The sequence below is a fragment of the Mytilus edulis genome, chromosome 1, assembly GCF_963676685.1.
Source record: "Mytilus edulis chromosome 1, xbMytEdul2.2, whole genome shotgun sequence".
Lineage (NCBI taxonomy): Eukaryota > Metazoa > Mollusca > Bivalvia > Mytilida > Mytilidae > Mytilus > Mytilus edulis.
In genome coordinates, this window is record NC_092344.1 from 51889389 (window position 1) to 51911402 (window position 22014).

The following is a 22014-nucleotide window of genomic DNA, read 5'->3' on the forward strand; positions in this document are numbered from 1 at the left end:
TGCACAAGAACGTGTCAGCTTGTGTTTGATATTTGTTATGATGGTAGTAATCAGTGAATAATTTAGTAATTATATTAACTTTGTTTATGTTCAGGGAGTTGATCTTTTTGATGTAGTGGATAATATTTCAATGTTAAACGACCCATTCAATTTAAATACAACATAAAATATTGCCCAATTTCATGTTTTCCAATAGTTTTTCATATTCCTTTTCACAAAAAGACAAGGACACATGACTGTGCTGTGAAGTACTAGAACAATGTTTTTATTGGGTTCTGTACAGTTGTTTTGTTATAAATGTCAGTCATTCTTGGGATCAGAAATACTGATTCCTTATCCAATTGTACCAGAAGAATTAATTATTTAGTCTTTGCACCACTACTGACCAGTGATAAATATAATATTGGGTTCTTCCTACAAAATTGATTTGGTAATAGAATCCTGTGTTTTTCCAGAGACTGTTGCTGTCTGTGTGAAGGTGTAATGTTGACCAACAAAAAAGAAAGCTTACATATCAATTAGATACAGAAGAAAAGTCTTAAAATTCCAGGTTTATATTCAGTGTACCGAGGTAGTCATGACTATGTCCTTGCCCAGAATAGTTATTTGAAAAATTTTCCTCCAGTAATTCAACATCTCTTCATCAAACCATTTTGAACTTCCTAAAACATTCTTAGCGTTTTACATTCAACAAGATAAATATGAAAGTGAATTCGCTGGATGGAAAAGAAATATACAGACTATCTGTTGTCTATAATGATTTTAATGACAAAGTAACCAATACACTGGTAATTAACAAAATAATGAAAACTACATAAATATCCATTTTTATGTTTGGTTAATTTGACCACTGATGATTTTGTTGGAGAATTTACTCTATTTTCACAACATTTTCTCTTTGATGTGAGACATAAATGACAAAATTTATTTTACAGTTAGTTAATTACTTGATTACCCATTGATATTTATTGCAAAAATTACATTTTTTAAAGTTTTTTACTTCACAACTACTTGATCTTGATAGAGATGCTCTGTTTAAAAAACCTGTATCTGTTGAAGAGAATTGTGTTAGTGTTTGATCTATAATTCAAATATGCCTTAGATAATTAGTTTGCAATGCTACAAAAACTTGATTAAACTTTGCTTGGATGCAAAGATGGAAGTACATGGAGTACCTTACCCTATTCTGAATGGGGTTAGGAGGGGATCAGACTGATTATTCTCTGTTTATCTATTTCCTTGCTTGCTTCTGTCTTTCTGAAACACATTTCTGTCATTTTTTTTCAGCATCTACAAAAAAGTCTTCTTGATATATTGCATGAAGTATTTGCTAGTTATATATTATAATACACATTTTCACTTCTAACTATAATATATTTCCTTTTTTCCAAAGCCTAATGTTTCTTCAAAATGTGATCTCATTTTTTATTTGAGCAGTGCTCAATTTTAGAGTGCAGCTGAAGTGACTTAATCTAAACAGGTCTTGAAGGCATAAAACTTTGCTCAGTGCTTGGAGCACAAAAATCATGCTCGAAACATGAAATCCAGCAATTTGATTGGTTGATTTTCGAGTCTGGAGTACAAAAATCATGCTCGAAAGTTTTATGACCATGACACAGGCCAGAACTTACATCTTGTCTTGTCTAAAATGTAGATGTGTGAATTGACGATTTTTTTAATGTTGTTTTTATGGTTGACAAAATAAATAAGACAGCAATTTAAAACTGCCAAATTATGTTGCTCCTAAAGCAAATAACCTTGAAAGGAAATTGGGAAATTTACACTATGACCTGATTGTTCTGTGAGGTTGTTGTTTGGAAAACATACATCACTTTTTGCTATATGTAAGACTACTTATTAACTTGATTGAAATGCCAAAGATTACATTTTGTAAATATTTAATCCTGTCTATATACATTTCTGGTAAATTGAAGGAATTGATTTCTTGTTGCAAATGTCAAACAGTTTTATGAAGTCCTGGGTTGGTGAATAGCCTATGTCTTTTGACTTTGACAGATTCGTCAATTTTCAATTGATTGGGATGTTTTTAGCCTGATCTTCCTCTTTCATGCTTCATTTGGGTAAGATTTGATATCCTGGAGAAATCTTGTTGATGTCTTTCTATTGTAGGTTCTGATTGTCCACTTCAGACAAGGTGACTTGAAAAATGTATATATATACATTACATTTAGAATGGGTTTTTTTATTTTTATTATTCGACAAATTCACGAATTGAATCAATTAACTTTCCTAAAATTAGCAACAACAAAAAAAATCTTAATTCATTCTCTCTGACTTAAAATAGAAAAAAGTCCAAAAGTCATTATTTTGAGAAAAAATTGATTTAGATGTTTTAACTTGATCTTACTCTTTCATGCTTCACTTGAGGTTGCACATTTTGATATTGAAGATTTCCTGAAAGATTAAGTTAAGTCTCTGATATAGGAGAAAATGTAGATACACAGTTCAACAGGTTGTTAAAAGAACAACCAGATATCCCAATTAATACAGCTACCAACCTTTTCGCATAATCAGGGATGAGCATGAGAATTGACAAATTTTTTTTTGAGAATTAATTTTTTATGATACGTTGTAGGGGACATAGATCCTTGAATGATTGTCAGTCTTTCCATTTATCTCTATGTTGCATCCTGTTTTGTAAGGGCTCTCCCATGAACAATTATGACATGCATATCAAATGTTTATATTTCTGAACTTTACGATTCCAACATTCAAAGGTTTCTTATCAGAGGCAAGTTTGATAATTCTGTGCCGCTCGAAAGAAGTTATGCCCCATAGAAATTGGAAACAGCATGGCTGCTTTCTTCAAAGCCTATATTTCGTGTAAGGTTCAAAGTTTGAAAATTTATATCGAAGGTTTATATCAGCAAAGTTGGAACGTTTAAAAAATTAGAGCTGCTCAATTATTTTACATGAGTTATATCCCTTAGAACTGTTATTTCTATTTAAAACTATCAAGAGTATCTTTACTCACTTTATAACAAAGTGTATTCAAAATTCATATTAAATATAGTCTTACTTATTATGAATTATCATATGTTTTACCTGTGTTAACTGTAAAATGAAGGCAAGTAAATTTTATCAAAAGCTGCACACAAACTTTTACAAATTTTAATCCCCAAATGCATGCAAATGTAATGTGCCCTTATTTTTTTTTTTTTTAGGTTAAATGCCCTTAGGGGCAGATAAATTTGGTTTCATTTCAAACATATTGAAATGTTTTGAATGTTTTCTGATGATTAAAACATGAGTCAAGCTGGAAGAGTACATATGGTGCTCATAGCAACAGTCTTGCTGATCCTCTGCCTACAGGTTTTTAACCTTTTACTTATTCTATCAAATGATCACAGAAAATGATTGAAATGTCTGCACAAATTTGAAACTGTTTTTAATTGTGCATTTGAGAATTTCAGAAAAAACAAACTTGATTTACAACTGGACTTTCCACCCCCTACACACTTGACTATATATTCTTGCATTCAAATCAGATTTATTGCATGTCTAATATTTCAAATTGCAGTCTGGCAAATTTGTTTAATGCAAAATAAATTTGAGTGGTTCTTATTTATCTTACATTTAAAACATTCAAAATTGTTAAGCAAATGGAAATTTGAAGTCACACTTGTCCCATAGGACCTTAATGCCAGTACTTGGCAATGTATTGTGAATCCAATTTCGCTAATGTTTTATTTCATTATGAAAGTCATTTATCAAATACTCCAATAGCTTTCAATATACTCAGATAATATTTTTCAAACTGTAGAATAATAAAAGAAAGAGAAAGTAAATATTTATTAATTACAGGTTGATATAATGTTGATGTTAGTTTTGATGGAGAAAAATGTTGGTTGAAATATGTTTGTTCCTTACAAATATTTTTGCATATTGCATGTTCAGTTTAAGTAAGTGATTGAAGCTTTTTGTGCTAATGCAGCATAAAGCAATCACCTATCAATCAATACATTGGGGCTATTGAGGTACACAAGTTTCACAAGATTTGTGATTTACTTTTGGGATTACTAGTTAAAAAATTTATCTGAGTTTTTAAATGTCTGTTGTAGTTCCCTCAGAAATATAAAATCTTTTTTTAGAAATTTGAGAATCTAATTTATTTATTTGATACTATAGCATTAATTCAATAGGAATAATTCTTTACCTTGTAAAACATATATTTTTTTAAATTTTGAACATTAGATATGAAAGGCAAATGATTCTTGTTAATCTCCTGCTCAATCAGGTATCCTTTCATAAGTCAATTTTATTACAGATTACTCTTAAAAATATCTACATCAAAACAGACATCAAAGTCAGTTTTACATTTATCAGTGTGGAAATAAATTCATGTAATAAATCTTTTTTCAGGTAATTGAATTAAATGTCTGTGTTTATTAGGTACTGTAAGGCATCATTGTTTGGGAGAAGATTTAGGGATAAGAGGGAGGAGATAATCAAAGAAGTGCACATGTGATCCGGAACCACACAGGATGTTTGTTGATGACAAGGGTATCTAACTTCAAATACTGCAAATGAAATTATCTACCCTTGGTGTATTGTGATATCTTCAGAGCAAGCCTACCTGAAATGAAATATTGTACAAAATTGCCAATTAATTTTCCTCAGTCCAGTTTAAATTTTTAAATAAGCATAAAACTTGTCAGATTAGATTGAGCCCATTGCATATGTCACCTCTTACCTGTGCGAGGGCTTGGATATTCAAGGCCTCAGTCACAAGCCCTTTTTGTGTCTGATTGTTTGTTTACTTTTAAAAATTATTTGTTAATTATATTTTTAAAATTCAGGCATGATCCTGAAAACAAAAAATGGAATAAAACTCATAGAAAATAGTTTATTTTTCATGAGGACTTAATTAAACACCACAAAATTCCACGATGAAATATTGGGGATAAACTCAGGTTCCACTGTGAATGAAATCTGAAATTAAGCTAGAATTGGTTAAAAAATAATGATACAAGTTGAAGCTACATGTTAACTGCAAACACTTCCACATTATATCAAAGCATTAGAATGAACACCTAAGGTTTCCAATGTTGCAAGACAGCATAGAAATAGTTCAAATATTTGTTTATTTGATTATTAAAACTTCATCATAAAACAATGTTAAAGACCAAAAAAACTGTTCACTACACAGGGTTGGGGTTACCTGAAGCAAAGAGAGTTTATCAGGTATGTAGTGAAACAGTAACATTTGAGAATTACTTTGCCAAGATTTTCTCTCTGTATTTGAATGAATTCCAAAAAGAACAAAGAAAGTGATGTATGATACCACTCACAACAAAAAGATAAGAGATTTCGTAATTAATGATTGTCATTCAGATAAGGAATACCTATTGAATCGCCATTTATGATTTAAGTTCATTCATTGCAGATTTTTCAAATTTCCTGGTTTTGATTTAGCATCAGTTTTCCCACAAGCCCCCATGTCTATATTAACATTGACACAGTATTAACTTCAGCAGGGTTCAACTTGTAATCTGTGTGCAGTCGGTGCATAGGTTGTAATGTCAAGACAACTTCCAGGTGCAAATACTCAATGATAGAATGTCTTATGGGAGTTAAGTTCACCTCTTCGAACTACAGTAAGTGAATTTCTTTAAACTATGAGCTGATTAACATGGGTTCATTTCTATCATATTTTTTTTCTGTTGACAGTTCATTTTGTAGTGAAAATGATGTATCAAAATTTGTGTTTTGAAAGAAAAAAAATCAGTAATTGACAAATTTTGTTTTCATTCATTTCCATTAGCTTGTCTGCTCTACCATAATGAAGATGTAAATCACAGATTTTCTCTTAAATCACTAATTCTAAACAAAGGTATTATGTTTTTCACAAATTCTAAACAAAAGTATTATGTTTTTCTACTAATCTGGATGTTTGTTATAATCCGGTTGATGTTCAGGAATTTTTTTGGTGTTGACTGGGCAAAGGTGAAAAAGTCTATTTTATAATGAGTCACCCTAATCAAATAAGTAATTGATCTGTGAGCAGAATTGATTATTAAAAGATGATTAATGATAATTGAATTACCTTAGACTCCACTGGGTGAAAGATGAAAGGATCACCTGTATAAGGCTAGACTAATGTTTTTGTTTGGTCTTACAAAATCAGGTGGTTTATTTAAACATGGTCAAGTTGGATCATCTGTTTTGCTTGACCCTCCTGAGTGGACAAAATAATCTATATTAAGTATTCAAATAGCAAAAAAAAAACATGAATATCAAACAAATGTTAAAACAGTAGTTCATTCAAAAATATGTTTGTTATTGAACAGCCAATACCGGTTATCCAAAATCAGCGATTTTAAGCATAATAATATGGTCTGCCAAAATCTTTACTAGCTATTAGATGCATTGAGAAAAGCAGAGTGTTGGGGAGGAGAATTAAGGTTGTGTTCATAGTAGATTCTTTGCATCGTTTATTGCATTGTCAGTTTTTTTTCACATCTTTTTTTATTGACCATGGTGTTATTTGTTTTTTTCCTTGAACTTTGTTTTTCATTGCTCTCTTGGAACAAAGTTTTCTTCCTAGTTCTAAAATTTCATTTCAATTATTTATACTTACCAGTTAGAAACATACTTTTGGATTATCTTTCTTTATTATTAAGTTCATAACTCGCAAACACATAGATGATCTTGATTCAAACATTAACTAACCCAGATCATCCGTGTGGTTCATGCTTCAGTTCATCTTTCGGCATGTACAAAACACATTCAGTTCGCATTTGGTCGGTAAATGTTTTATTGCCGCATCAATTTTGTGATTTTTACATTGCAATGACCGACCATGAGGGAATTCCGATGTATTGTTGCCAGATTGATATCTTTTTACGTAACTTTAGTGTTGGACTGGTAACCAATCTATAAATAAGCAGACATCATCGAATGCAAAGTAACATTACTTATCGCTTGTTATAAATTCATATTTAATGAATACTTGTAAAAATATTTTCATATTCCACGTTCATATAGAGAAGGCTTTTAACCCCTTTACCCCTTTATTCCCATCTCGCCTGTTTTACTTTTTAATCGCCAGTTATTTATTACAGTTCTGTTATTTTTTTAAACTAATTATTTTATTACACTTCTGTTCATTTTTAGCTCACCTTGCCCAAAGAGCCAAGTAAGCTTTTCTCATCACTTGGCTTCCGTCGTCCGTCGACGTCGTCGTTAACTTTTTACATTTTGAACTTCTTCTAGAGAACCACTGAATGGAATGAAACCAAACATGGCATGAATGTTCCTTATGAGGGGCTGAACAAGTGTTGTTACTTTGTAGCCGATCTATCATCCAAGATGACCGTTAGAGGGGTACTTAGTTTAACATAGGACCCTATGGGAAATGCATACAAATGACTTCTTTTAGAGAACCACTGAATGGAATGAAACCAAACATAGCCTGAATGTTCCTTATAAGGTGCTGACCAAGTGTTATTACTTTGTAGCCGATCCATCATCCAAGATGGCCGCCAACGGGGGACTTAGTTTAACATACGACCCTATGGAAAATACATACAAATTTCTTCTTTTAGAGAACCACAGAATTGAATGAAACCAAACATGTTTGTTCCTTTCCTTTTGAGGTGCTGGCAAAGTGTTGTTACTTTGTAGCCATATTTTATCTTTTTTTATATAATTTCAAAAACCCAAGAAAAGTCAGGTGGAGCGATACAGGCTCTTGAGAGCCTCTAGTTAACACCTCCATCATTTTTAATACCTGTAATTTTTCATCACTTCCATTATCTTCCCCCTCCCCTCCACCTGTATTTCTACTCTTAAATAATCAATGAAGGATTTTTTTCTTTATAAAAACAACCTATAAAGTACAACTCTAAAATCTGTTTTTATTTTGATTGGCCTAATTCAGTTATGTAAAAGATCAAAGGGTTGGCAAATTACAATTAAAAACACAGGTAAGGTGTTTGTTTATTTTTACAAGAGATTTGTGTATTTTTGATTATAAATAATTATTAGATAAGTAAAAATGATTTACTATTTGTATTGGATAACATTAAAGGCAAGATGTCAAATATTTATTGGAGAAAAATTGACTACCCACCTCGCCAATGTCAGAATTGTAGACATCAGAAATATGTAAGTCTGAATTAAACAATTTGTCAAATTCATTATCAACATCTGTAAATAGTGTAAATTTGTTTTAATTAACTTTACATTAGTTGATGTAAAGACTTTTTAATTATTCTGACGCCTTGGAAGTAAGTAAATCGTGCAATCTTTGTACATTTATTGTTTATCTCATAATATCATACTGAGTAGTTGTGATAGACCTCTGTCAAAAAATATTTAATAACATGATAGATTTTTGTCTTAAAAAAATATTTAATTTCAGTTAATTTTCTTTCCATTTGTTTGTGAACTTCCTGATATCTCCTATATTTGACATTTAAGATTAAGACAGAAGGAGATACAAGACTTTATGGTTTTCCAGCTAGTTAAATATTTAGTTCTGAGGAAGTGTAAACTATAGGAAAGTTTTATGGTTTATTTATTTTGTCACAGCATGTAAAGTCAATTGAGCAGAAAATTATATTGCTGTTTTGACACATGTCACATGCTTAAATTTTAATTATTGATATTAAATGGCATGTTTGATGGGCAGTGTAAAACCAGTAGATCATGTCCAGCTGTTTAAACCATTACTGCCTGTGGCATGGTATTGCACAGGATTTGTTTGATTTCACTCCTGTCAGTCAAAGGTGAAATGTGACAAGCGGCCAAGGAGCTGCTTTACTATATTTTAATTGATTCAGATGATTGTGATTAAAAAGACTTCTGGTTTTAATACACAGAAAGTGATAGACTCTTGGTTGAAAAATGAAAAATATTGTACATACTTAATTTAGTGGCCGTGATGCCAAAAAATACCATACGGTTGTGTGTCCTAGCATAATAGTATTACAGCAAACAATTTAGTAAAATGTAAAACTAAAATCCTTTTATTGAACTTGCATCATATGTTTAAAAAAAAAAATGTTAGAATTTTATAAGCTGTTAGAAAAAAAAGTAAATTTTGAGTTTGTTTATTTTTAAGCATTTGAATTCATTTATTTATTGATTTAAAAAAAAATCAATGAAGATGCTTTATTTCCATAAAATGGGCTCACAAGGAGCATAATATAATATCATTGTAATATAATATTCTTTTACAAATATAATAAACAACACATAGTTACAAACACAAATAAGAAACAACAGTTTTCACATATTAGTATATATAAAACCTTTTTCTCGGGCACACCTCTGGAAAGTAACAAAAAAGAATACTATGAGTAGGCTAAATATATCTAGTTGAACTGCAATGTACTGACTATGCCTATAATCCTCTATTGGAAATAGAATTGAACTTATCTTATCTTATATGGAAACTTCTATTTCTTTCAATCGATGATTTCTTCAATGTACCAACAGACATTTGCATTGTTATGAACTAAACAGTAAAAAATATTTCAGTAGGTCTGTGTATTAAAGTTGACGTGACTTCACTAAATATTTCAGTAAGAAATCTACCAGAGTTTTATATTTAGTTAATTGGGTGTAAACATTTTATTGAGTGATAGTACATTCTAGTTAAATATTTTCTGAATGCACGAACATTTGACTGTAATTTTTTTAGTTTTATTGCCTTTTTTTGGTTTTAATTTTAGATTGTCTGTATTTTCAGTACTGTGATTATAACATGACTACCTCTTTAAATAATGTAGGTAAATCAGAGTTACTTCCCTTTAATCACACAAAAGGTTCATAGTTTCATTTAGTTGAAATTTCTTTAAGAAAAATTGAGAGAAAAGAACAATTAATTTGGTTTGTTAAAATCAATATTGTTTACTTGTTGCTATGTACTAAAATACTGATGCTGTTACAACTGAAGGTGAAAGTGATTTCTTCTGACCTAATGAGCTTTCCATCTTTTTCCGTATTTGTCACTAGAATGGATTATGACAGGTTGCTATAGAAACAGTTTTAATACCCTTTAGAGATGAAATAAGTAGGGATGAAAAACCATCAGGAAATCTCCAGTAATTTGCAGTTTATTATTGGAAGAAATAAGTCATGAAAAGTGAGAGATTTATGAGTAAGCTGATATTCGTCTTGTTGCATCAGGGAAAAATAGAAAATTGAGTCTACTCATAGAACATTATACCTTCAAATGTTGGCAGTTTCAGTAGTTGAATTTATTAATTTCATGTCTAATGTTTTGTTTTAATAAGACTTTTCAAATTTTTTACTATTTGTAATGAACAAAAGCCACAGGAGAGCAAGAAATTACTTAAATGCATGTTATAACATTGCATGAAATGCTATTGTTCTTTTTGGGATTTTCTTTAGTTTTTTTCGTAGTTATTTCTTAAAAAAAAGGGGATATAGGATATACAACCTTGAATCAAGAGGGTCTTAAAATGTACTTGACAATGCCTGAATCATTCTGTTAAATAAACAATATAAAAAGTGATGTATGCGGTAATGATTCCCAAATTGACAACTATCCATATACAACCAAAGGTCAAGTATATTAACAGATTCATGTTTGGCTCTCAACAATGAGTGAAACCCTTACATGATGATATCATATAGCAAGGAGTAAATGCCCTAACATAAAATGAAATGTATAAAGTATTTAAAGGCCCCAATATGAATAATAACATAAACAGTACAATTTTATTGCACCAGATTAGCATTTCAACAATTAATGTCTCTTTAATGTGAAACAAGTAAAAAGAAAAACAAAGACTTATTTTGCAAAAAAAATATATGGCAGAGAGAAGCTATTGGATAACAGACTTCTGACTAATGGCAACCACATAAAAAAGTATGGATGGGCAAAACATGCTCCCCAAATCTGTAAAAATTTGTTAAGAAGTCGCTAATAGTATTTGTATTGTAAAAAAGTAACTTAAGTATAAGTACTAAAGGACAAAGATGACGAAAGAGTACTCACACTTACTGTAAGCTAGCTTAAAGTCTAATTTCAATTAATGTAATAAATCAATTAAGTTTTCCCTGACTTTAACCAAGTGAATAAGGATTTTTTTTCTATTATCAATAATGACAATTGATAGCATCATCTCAGAAATACCTTCAAAAGAACACAATTTGATTATCATGGTTCTTCATTACACTAGAAATACTATAGTCACGTAGTGTATGATTGAATTGTTTTAATTGTCTGCAATATAATATTGTTATTATTTGCCATTGTATCAGGTTTTAGCCATACAATTTATTACTTCAAAATTTTCAGTTTGAAAACATACCCAATTCAAAATTTGAAATAAAACAAATATTGTAATACTAAAATGCACTCTCAAGTTAATATCTCTCCCAGGATAACCCACGAAAGCATGTCGCCTTATTTCCAATGGAAGGTACCTCCATTCCATAACCTTTATTTTGGAAACCAGTCAAGCCACAACAATAATTTTATATAATAAAGAGATCAATAAATGACATATAAAACTGTTTTGAATGGTCCTAAATTTGTTTTATATTATTTGAAAATATTTTTTTATGTTTTCAATGGGGGCAACAAGTTGCCTGTCTAGCCTCGAGTTATTCTGTCTATGGTATATAAACATTTAATTACTTCCTTCTCAATTTGTTCGTTTGTCTTTTGTTTTTAAGGAGTTGTCCATGTTTCATTCACTTTTATGAACCAGAGTACAAAGATAGAACCTGAGAAAAGCTCATTGCTAAAACATAATTTAAGGAATTTTATCTTTGAAAAATAAAATTTGAAACAGAAAAATAGCATTAAATCAGCTTAAAGCTGATCATTTTCCCCAATCTGAATAAAAATAAGATGATGTTGGATTAGAATCGTATGTTATAAATTGTGTAAGGTAAAAAGAAATGAAATGTACCTTTCCTTGTTAAATCGGACAAAGTATTTGAATTCCATGCAGATTTTCAAGGGATTATGAGATCAATTTTGATTATTCTATATCTTATTAGTGCAAAAGTCTTTTTAGCTGTTCACTTTGCCAGATTAGAAAGCTGGTTCAGAATTTTAATTTCTATAGCTTTATTTAGCCTGATAAGATTGATCGCCAATGAACTGCTATACTTTTTTTCAAATACTTGACATATTTCTGAAAACAATAGTCTGCTTTAATCATTATAGCACTAAAAATACTTTGAAAAGATATTTCTGTCACCTTTTCATGATAGTCATCAGGGATTGATAATTAAGACTTAATTATCAGCTGATTGTTTACAAAGATAATAAGGGGCCATATTATGTATTAGGTATAGATCACTGATCAAGTATATTTAGGAAGTATTGGCAATAGATTATCAATAAGTGATATTTACATTAAATCAACATGGGTGTACAGGTAAAACAAGGCAAGGGTCACCCTCCAGATATACAGACAGGGTGGTCAGCTAGTGTTTGTGATCAAGCAAAGTCTAACTTAGCTATTGTGATAAACTTGTTCCTAAAAGAGAAAATCATGTTTTAGCCCGCAGGAATGAAAATTGTCATAAACGGTGGAAAAATATTATTGTAATAGTTGTATATAATAATTGTTGTGGAGAAGATTTTTACCTGTGATAAAGTTGTGGTATAATACAGGAGTAATCGTTACATAAATTATTGCCATAGTGTGTGAAATACTACTGGTCGCTTTAATAAAATCTTACAGGTGAATGGTATGGACAAATCAACTCCCGATTTTAAATCTTTTTCATAGTTAAGTTAAACAGGCTCATAAAAGGAAATGCAGGACTTCAAATAATTTCATACTTATCTAAAGTAAGTAAACTTCAAGTGGATGATATTGAGCTACCAGGTTAATCAGTGAAATAGAGACCTTTGTGTTAGTTAGGGCTCAGGTCACCTGACCAAGAGAGAGAAAAAAAAGCTGATAGATCATTCTTAGTGGATTTTTATACAAAAAAGCATTTGGTTTACTTGACTTACTTGTAATATTGTAAGCAGTTTGATCTGTTCTTATATACTACAACACCTGGATTTGATTAAGAAGAGGGAGATAACACAGGTATTAATTGGATGGGCAGTTCATTGGACTGAGAGAGAGAATACACATAGAGAAAACCAGTGAAACCTTACTGATTTTTTACACATTTTATTTGCCAGATGGAAACTTGAGAAAGTGCTTTCTCTTTTTATAATGATCAGAAAGATATATATTTATATTTTACGCTAGCTGGAGTAATTCCTCAGGTGTTGGGAGAAGTGTGCAAATACCTGGTACGTCAATTACCAAAGTTTTCATACCATAGGATCGCGTGAAGAGTCAGAGACGGTATGCAACTATCACATCAAGGATGTGCAACATTGAATAGTTTTTAAGTTAGAAAACATCTGTTTAGTTTGGGGCTTGGAGATAAGAGAGATTGTAAGAGGAGGCTGGCATTATCCAAATTATAGAAACAGTAACTAACTGTAGCTTAGTCAGAGATCAGTAATGAGGAATTAAACTGCTTCACAAATTTGGGATATTTGTATTTCTATTAAGAATTTTGGATAAATATATTTTGGGAATTTTACTGGTTTGGATAGTTATCTACTGAAATGTACAGTAAAAGGTGAAATTCATTGAATCAGTGTATATTAATTTATAAAGGAATTATTTTGCAATTGATTAACGTTATGTAAAAATTGACATTCATGAGATTGAGAAAGAGTTGTTAATGTTTATGGGATTATGATACTCTTTTTGGAAGACGAAAATGACATCCAGATAGATATTTCTTTGACAGACAAGGATCTAGATATTGTTTTGGATTTATTTCCAGACAATGGACTTCATTATCTTAAAAGTAAGTCACTTTCTAAATATTTGACTTTAGCAAAAATGAAACATGATGTAGATATTTGACCTATATATGCATACTCTTCCACTAAAAGTAATTTAAATGTAATAAAATGATAATCTTTGAAGTGTATCACATACTTAAAATAATTTTAATGTTGTTTGAATACAAATTGCTGTCTTTGCTTCTACTATTGCTCTGTCACCCCTCCCCTCATCTCATCTTTCATTCTTACTTTGAACTCTCTTTTATCATTCCATCTTTCAAACCTTTGTCCTAAATGCTTTCTATTATCTTACCCCCTTGAATTTCCAACCCATATATACTGCTGTGTGTCCTCATGATACCCTAAATTTTGATTTGCTGTTGTTTTTTTTTAATTTTCAGATGAATGTCTTGCTACTGCAACTTCACATCTGTTAGTTGTCTTGCTTACTTTACTCGCTTATTTGTTTCAAGGTTCAGTACCACAACTTTTCTCTTTTTGCTTTCTGATTAAACTAGTACATATCTACTTTCTTATAGTTTACTTGTTTACTACTACAAATTTACTCCCTTATTGCTTTCTGTTTTACTCAGTGGCCAAGTGGTCTAAGTAATTCTTCTAAAATTAACTAGCCTGTCAACATTGCCGTTACGAGTTCAAACCTTGCTCATGGCAGGTAGGTTTGACTCCTAACTTGTTTGACTAGGATTGCCTCATGTTGGTTATGATTCTGTCTTGGTACTCCAGCTTCCCCCACCAAATAAGAACTGTTGTCTCAATATTACCAAGAGTGCTTAAAGTGGCATTAAACACTTGAATAATCCAAGGATAATAATAATACATGTCTACTCATCTATTACTTTCTAGTTTACTAATGCATCTTGTATAACTCTGCTTTAATAGTTCAATGTAACTGAGACCCTTATTTAATTTCCCATGTTTTCACCTTGAAATTACTTTCCCTTGCAGCTTTCTTCTCCTATCTCAATTTAAGCTAACTTTTTTTATTTCTATATCTCTTGGTCCACATTTAATGGTGTGTTTATTCATCTTTATCAGACTAAACACCAACAAAAGAAGGAAAAATTTGTAGATATTAAATAGCAGATAAAGATTGAAGGGAAAAAAAGAAGATTTTATGAAAAGTAAAATAGCTTAAAATAAGTTCATGGCAGTTTGAAAGACGAGTTGTTTTTAGTTTGAACTATTAGTCTGCTTGGTTGAACATCAGGACATAGATATACTTTTGTCATATGAATGAAATCGGGACGTCAAGGAGAAAATAAAAATGGGTTTGATTTTAGGATTATTACAACTTCAAAAGAAAATTTCTTTGATAACCTAGCTATTGGAGAATGATATCTTTATGTATGGAGACTATCTTTGAATATATAAACTGAACATAATAAACCGTGTATTGTTGTCTATGGGTCAGACTTGAGGTATAGTGCGGGACAACAAGTCTTATGTTTGATAATATCCATCATACATTTGAAGTTGGGGGTCAAAGAAATAAAAATTAAAAAAGAATTAGAGAAAAATATTTAATGATACTAATCATGTTAAGGGTGGGGGAGAAACACTCATAAAAATAGGTGAAGGTCATTTGGTTTTATTTTACCTCAGATATGTGAAGGTATTCAATTTTGTAATGCAGTTGAAGAAACGTCAAAATAAACAAACGACAGCACATATAGCTGCCTTCATCAGATGATACTTCTGACAATTTTTGCTTAACTTTTTTTTGCCCATGACTTCTTAATAGATCATGTAAGTTATATTATATACCAATTGCGGACATTGCTCAGTATACTTTTAAAAAGTTTCATACAGTCTTTACAGTACAATGTATGTACCTATATCTGGTCAAGATACTGTTTTATAGTTTAAAGACTTTTCATCGTCTTTGTAAATAAGTATAGAAATATACACATTGCACTGTCCATTTTTCCCTCTCAGCTGGCATGCTGACATAAACAATAACTTATTAATTATTTACTCATTAGTTATCAGACCTCTCTTTATGTTTACAAGTGGATGTTAGCTAATGAAGAGAGACAGAATAAGAATGAGGGTTATTGCTAATACAGGTGAAAGAAATTTTCCAACCAATGATCTTTTTATTGTTCATTATCAAATATAACCGTGGAATTTTTTTCCCAACCAGTAGAATTTTAAGTGTTGATTATCATACAAACTTAGAAAATACTTGGACTCTAGATTACCATGGCTGCAGTTTTGAAATGTGCCATACACTTGCTTTACCCCTCATTTGCTTCATAAGGAAATTGTCTGAATGAAAAATTAATTTTGAAAGCCCACTTAGGCCAATAAGAGTGACATTTGAACACAATAATCACTTGATTGCTTGTTTAGTTATTAAAAAGTCTACATAATTTTGTAATCATAGTTAAATTTGGTTGATTTTGAAATTGTTCAGTATTTCACATACAATATCATACATATATGCAGAAATGGCGGGGGTAACATCATGTTGGTACTTACTATATGAACAGGAACATTATGGTCTTTTTACGCTTTCAATGAATTATAATGTCAGAAATATATATTTTTTAAAGACTTTTCCCCTAATGTGGCCCCTGAGTTCTAAAGATATGTAGAAATGTTGCACAAAAGTTGTTGATTTTACTCAGGTATAAAGGTTTGATGTACAATGCAGCTGTTCTGTAGATACATATCTTTCTGTCTTCTCTTAAGTATAGATCTTCATTAATAAAGTCGGCTAGTTTTTAAAAATCTTCAAAATGTTGAACAGTTACAAGTTTAAAAAAGTGTGGATTTGATGTAGTTGATGTTGTCTAGTCAGTAACCTATCACCCAGAAAGGGAGATACATTGAAGGTTTAAAGATAACCTTCTAAGTTTAAAGAAATCATTATTTATATTAAGCATTATACACAATGAAACAGTAGTACAAGTCAGACAAATTTTATGAACATAATTTCATATCTATTTAAAATTATATATAACTGTCCAATATTGACCTCACTTTTGCAAAGATTGTTTTATATAGTCAACCTGTATTTTCAAAACATTCTAAGTTTTGTTAATGATATTTTAGATATGTTTTTGTCCTTTATTCTTATTTATATTGCTGAGTCTGAACCATATTCAAAGCTACACATATCATAAATGTTGAATAAAAAAATTAGTTGCAGATAAACTTATATGGTTGTGTATATACACCCCTTTTTTACTCAGGTTCACCAGTTCATCAGAAATCATGCTTTCTTAAAAACCTTTATAAAAACCCTGAGATACCCAAGTTTTTAAAGATCATAATGCTCTTTGTAAACAGTTTTGCAGTATTAACCTTTTTTTTCGTCTTAAAGTATTGCCACATTTTCGCTGAGCAGTGAAAATTTGAAGATGTCTGTTCCTCTTCTCATCAATTTCTCATTGAATGAATGTCTGTTTCATCCAAATCTTACACTACACACAGCCAGATGACTGAGATGGTTCTGCATGCAACCAATTAACTTGTATAAGTGGTATGTACTTGTGTGTGTTTCATAGACACAGAACGAAGGCAAACATTTGGGACTAATTGAGAATCTCTCCTCCTTTTATCAATTTACCAAATCAATGTCTGATTAAAAGAATATAAACTAAATCCTATGATTTCAATATTGTTTTGATGTGATGCTGATCTAATGTAATTAACGAGCAATTCTATTTCTATTTATATTACATAAGGCAAGGCCATCCTGCTGATAAGAAATTAATTTTATGTTTGAATATTTTTATTAATAATTATTTAATTATGAATTATTAGGGAAGGTGATATAAAGTAATTGAAAGCAATAACTTGGATTACATGAGGTAGTTTGTGGATGTTTTGTACCATTTGTACCAGTTTGTGGTTTCAAACTTTCCCTGGAATGATGGAAGATAGATAGGTGGAGAGGAAGTTAGGACATAGATCATTAAATCTGACATCAGATAATGTTTTCTGTTCTAAGTTGATGTATAATTAGAAAGGATATACTTTTAGGAATAAGTTTTGATCAGATGATGTTTTTTAACTGGATATATAAAAACTGAATATTGCATTCTATTTAAAAGTTTCGAATACATTTTAATTATTATTTAATTTCATATAACATGAAGGTAACATATGGTATATTAGCATTTATTCTTCTGAGCTACTTCAGTTTTTGGCTTATACTCATTGAAAAACATTTGATTTTGAAGGTTTAAAATAATTCATGGAGTTCCTCTTTTTTGGATTTACCTTGGAGTTCAGTAGTTATGTTCATACTGTCTTGCATGGCTTATTAAACTCTTTGAATGTCAACATTTGTTTATGGACAGTCCAGTAACAAAAACATTTTCAAATTCCTTAAAATGGATTACAGATAGCCAAAGATCAGCAAATATTTAAAAGATAATGTATTATGTTTTTTGGAAAATACCCAAGGCAGTGATGTTGTTTGGCATAGGGTTTGTGTAATGGTATGAAGCAGTATATTTATACAAGAAATAGTTAGCCAGGAAGGAAGTTAGGTTAATGGTTGTATAACACTAGAAAAACACAAAACTATCTGTTTGTCTGTTTTGTTGATTAAGTTTAGGAAACAATTGTTTTGATGTAATCTGCTCCAAAATGCACTTTTTTGCCAGACATAATTATATTCCTGAACTGTGACAAGAAAACGAATGTTCAAAAGTCATTATTAAAACATTTATCATAACCTCAATCTTCACAAACCAAATCCTATGTGCTACAAGACATTTGTCACAATCAGAGAGAGACAAGATAGGATTGCATGTAGGTAGTGTTTCAGTCATGATAGGCATATTGTATGAGAATACAGGACTGATAGATTCTATCATTAAAAGAGGAGACCTATTTAACCTTACAGCCTCCCTCCCCTTGATTTTTATATGGATTTTACAACAGAAGGACGTTTAAGGACTTACTAACTGTAGTACTGTAACAGCTTGCTAGTGGGATCAAGGATTTGAATAGTACTATACATATATATATATCCTTGCTGGGAGCATGGACATGAAATAATAATACTTTCATGATGGTAGGGAAACAATCAAAAAGTTTGATAAATTATCAATACATTTGTGTATCACACAACTGGTGGATTGTTGTATCTCTATACAATTGCTACGAGGCGGCTAGGGTGACCAATTCAGTTGTTTTCACTTTTTTGCCCAAAGATATTTGTTTTATTGTCTGTACTTATTGAACAATTAACATAGTTTCCATTAGTATATCCATTAGATAGGCTGTGGGAATTTACAAATTTATTTGTTATTCATATTTGGTTTTATTAATTAATGTACAAATAAGAACATATCCACACTCTTACTGTCTAAAGTTTAAAGGGTTTTAAAATCTGAATATTGGTCTGGAGTGTGGTCGCTAATTGAGACGACAAAAGAAAATGAGTCAAATTGGACATTCAAATAATATTTGGTTTCTTTTTTGTGGTATGTTTATTTATTTATTCAATTTATCCCAGATTAGAGGATCATAAATAGCCCCTGGTTGTTTGAGGATTTTCTTGGTTTAAGAATTTGTCAAATCATCACAGACTTAGTGTAATGAAGTGAAAAAACATTTGCCTGATCACCAGTACATTGATCTAATGATATAATTCATTGAAAATAATGTTTTTGTGGATTACTCTTTATGTATTGTTAATGGTTTTCTAGTTGATCAGAAATCACAAGTTTTGATTTGATGTATGACATATCTGACAGGTTTATTAAAATGTAATTACCTTTAAATTGTATTCCTGTATGTTATTTCTGTTGGGATCACCTCTATTATGTACATGTGAAAAATGTCCAAGTCCTGTTATAACAGAGGGGTTTAGAGGCTTAGGGCTGGCCACTTTTGCTTTAACAAGTTTCTCCTGACCAAAAAAGCAATTTTGGCATACTTTTTTGTCAAAGTCAACAAAAATGAAGTAGAAGTTAAAAAAAATTTTAACACAAGGATCTTTGAAAAAAAAATAATCTTAGAAATTTCACTCTTGCTTTATAGCTTCTATATTCTGCATCTTTGTTAAGCTCAAGACATAGATTTGATTAAGATTTTGCAGCTATGTATGTGTTTTTCTTTCTTCACTGGTAAATTGATTGAACTCATTTGGATTAGGGTGTTCTTTTTTACCAAGCATGTGCAAGTATCAGGTACAAGTAATGAATCTGGGAATTAAATTTTAATCCCTCAAATAAATCACAAGATAGCAGTTATATTGTACATTATGTCACGAATTGAAAAATTTTGTACATTGTTACCATATCAAATTATAGCAGGATTTTTTATGGTGAGGTTTACATAAGAAAGATTGAATAGTTGTGTCTGGTAAAGAGTGGTGCAAGAAAATTAATTGTTGCTTATTAAAAAACTCATTTGTTGACTGAATATTTAACATTGTTGGCTGGGAAAGATAAATTGTATACATGTTTGGTAATGGGAAAGTTTACATCTGTTTTATTTGATGCAGGTATTATATTCTTACATTTAGATCTAATTGGGTTTTCTTGTGCAAAGATTTCAAGAGATTTGCATGTGTTGACAACAATATTAGGACATATATGAATCTCTGCTGTTTTCTCTGATGTATATTCTGTGATTTTAGACTAGTATTTTTGGACTGAATGGCAACTCTACAAATTGGAAGCATATTTTCCAAACTTTATGCAAATGTTGCCACTTCATGGATTATAAACTCCAATTCTGTTCTCATGTAATGTTATGTCGTGAATTTTACTTCCAAATTAATCATTATGTAGCCCATTTAAATGTGTCGCTTTCTAAATAAAAGATTAAACACTTCTACTGGATGTTCACTTTACCAAGATACAACTTACATTTTATTCAATTTGTCCAGTTCATTCCACTACTTTCATAACACCTCAGATCAAACAAACCAAAGTATTCTCTGAAAGAAAAATCTTCTCAAGTGGCAAATTGTAAGCTTTGTAACAAAAGATCAAAGGAAAGAGTGTATAGTTGTATATATTTTCATTAGTGAATTATTAAGCGATTTAATGGAGCTCTTGAGCACACCTGTTTTATGCTTTACTTAAACAGTCAGGCTTTTCCATTCCAGGATGATTAGCCTCATATAAATATTTACATCGGCCTAATCCCTTCATCATTATTATTACAATGGACAGAGTAACTTTGTACTCAAATTAGGCAAAATTAAATTTAATTTCTCTTGTAGGTTTATTTAACCAGGATTTCTTTGAAGTTTGAAAATCTTTAGAAGTTGAAGACTTTTTAACAAGTTTTTTTTAGTTTGGTTTGTTAACCTTGAAATTATGTCAAGTTTGTTCAAAGTTTACCCCACCTGATTGCAGGGTCAAGCATTCAACACCCAATACCATGTACCACTAGCTCACCATGTTTGTTGGGTGGCACTATTTATACAAACATGCCTAATTTACCATAGCACAAGTATTACATGTGAAAGATGAATGAATTTTTGCAAAGTCAGCAGATTTAACAAACAAATTCATTTGGGTGGTAAAAAACATTTTCTTGAATGATTGTAATTTCATCATTAAATTTTTCCAGGTGAAATTTGGAATTTCTTTTTTTCATTTGTTTATAGATGGTTTATCAGACAGACGAGTTACCTATTAAAAGTTTAAATTTTCAGCTATCCAATTTTTTAGGAAAGAAGAAAAAAAAAATCAACCACAAAAGGTCCAATTAACTGAGTTTCCACCTTAGAGTTACATAATTACTCCCTGTAAGCAACATTAAAAAAAGTCTAGTCGAAAAAAGTTAAGTTTTTAGAAATATTATCATGTTCAAATAAAGTATTTGTAAGGATCACCATAAAAGTACTGTGATGTGGTGTCCATTTCAGTTTGGAGACAGGGGTACTTATTATTGTAAATATAAATTGTTTACATACATGTTATAAATGGGATATAAACTGCTAGCCATAACACCAACATTTATCTGGAGAAGATTAAATTGTTATCTATTCATAATAAATAGTATTTCAATTGGTCAAGATTTGTATCTCCCATCTCTTCTGGAATTTCTTCCCTGCTGATTTTGAACAGATTTTTATTAGAGGAAGATAGGAACAAAAACAAAAGTAGATTAGGTTTTGAAAAAATGAATGAAAAGACACTGGATTTTTTTAATGGCAGGATTGGTTAACCTTTAAGGCTGCTTCTGAATCT

General features: G+C 30.6%; 1 protein-coding gene across 8 annotated transcripts in view; it reads left to right on the forward strand.

Moving 5' to 3' along the window:
• Nucleotides 1–22014, forward strand: part of LOC139484754 (E3 ubiquitin-protein ligase PDZRN3-like) — a 130716-nt gene that overhangs the window by 51786 nt on the left and 56916 nt on the right. The window contains exon 1 of one of the 8 annotated variants that reach the window (XM_071268693.1): nucleotides 8034–8130. The exons of 6 other annotated variants lie outside the window; for them this stretch is intronic. In XM_071268693.1, the coding sequence (XP_071124794.1) occupies nucleotides 8059–8130 (72 nt within the window). In that variant the 5' untranslated portion in view covers nucleotides 8034–8058. Of the gene's footprint in view, nucleotides 1–8033; nucleotides 8131–12350; nucleotides 13840–22014 lie in introns of those variants that run through there. One more of the 8 variants, XM_071268731.1, reaches the window with a different exon arrangement.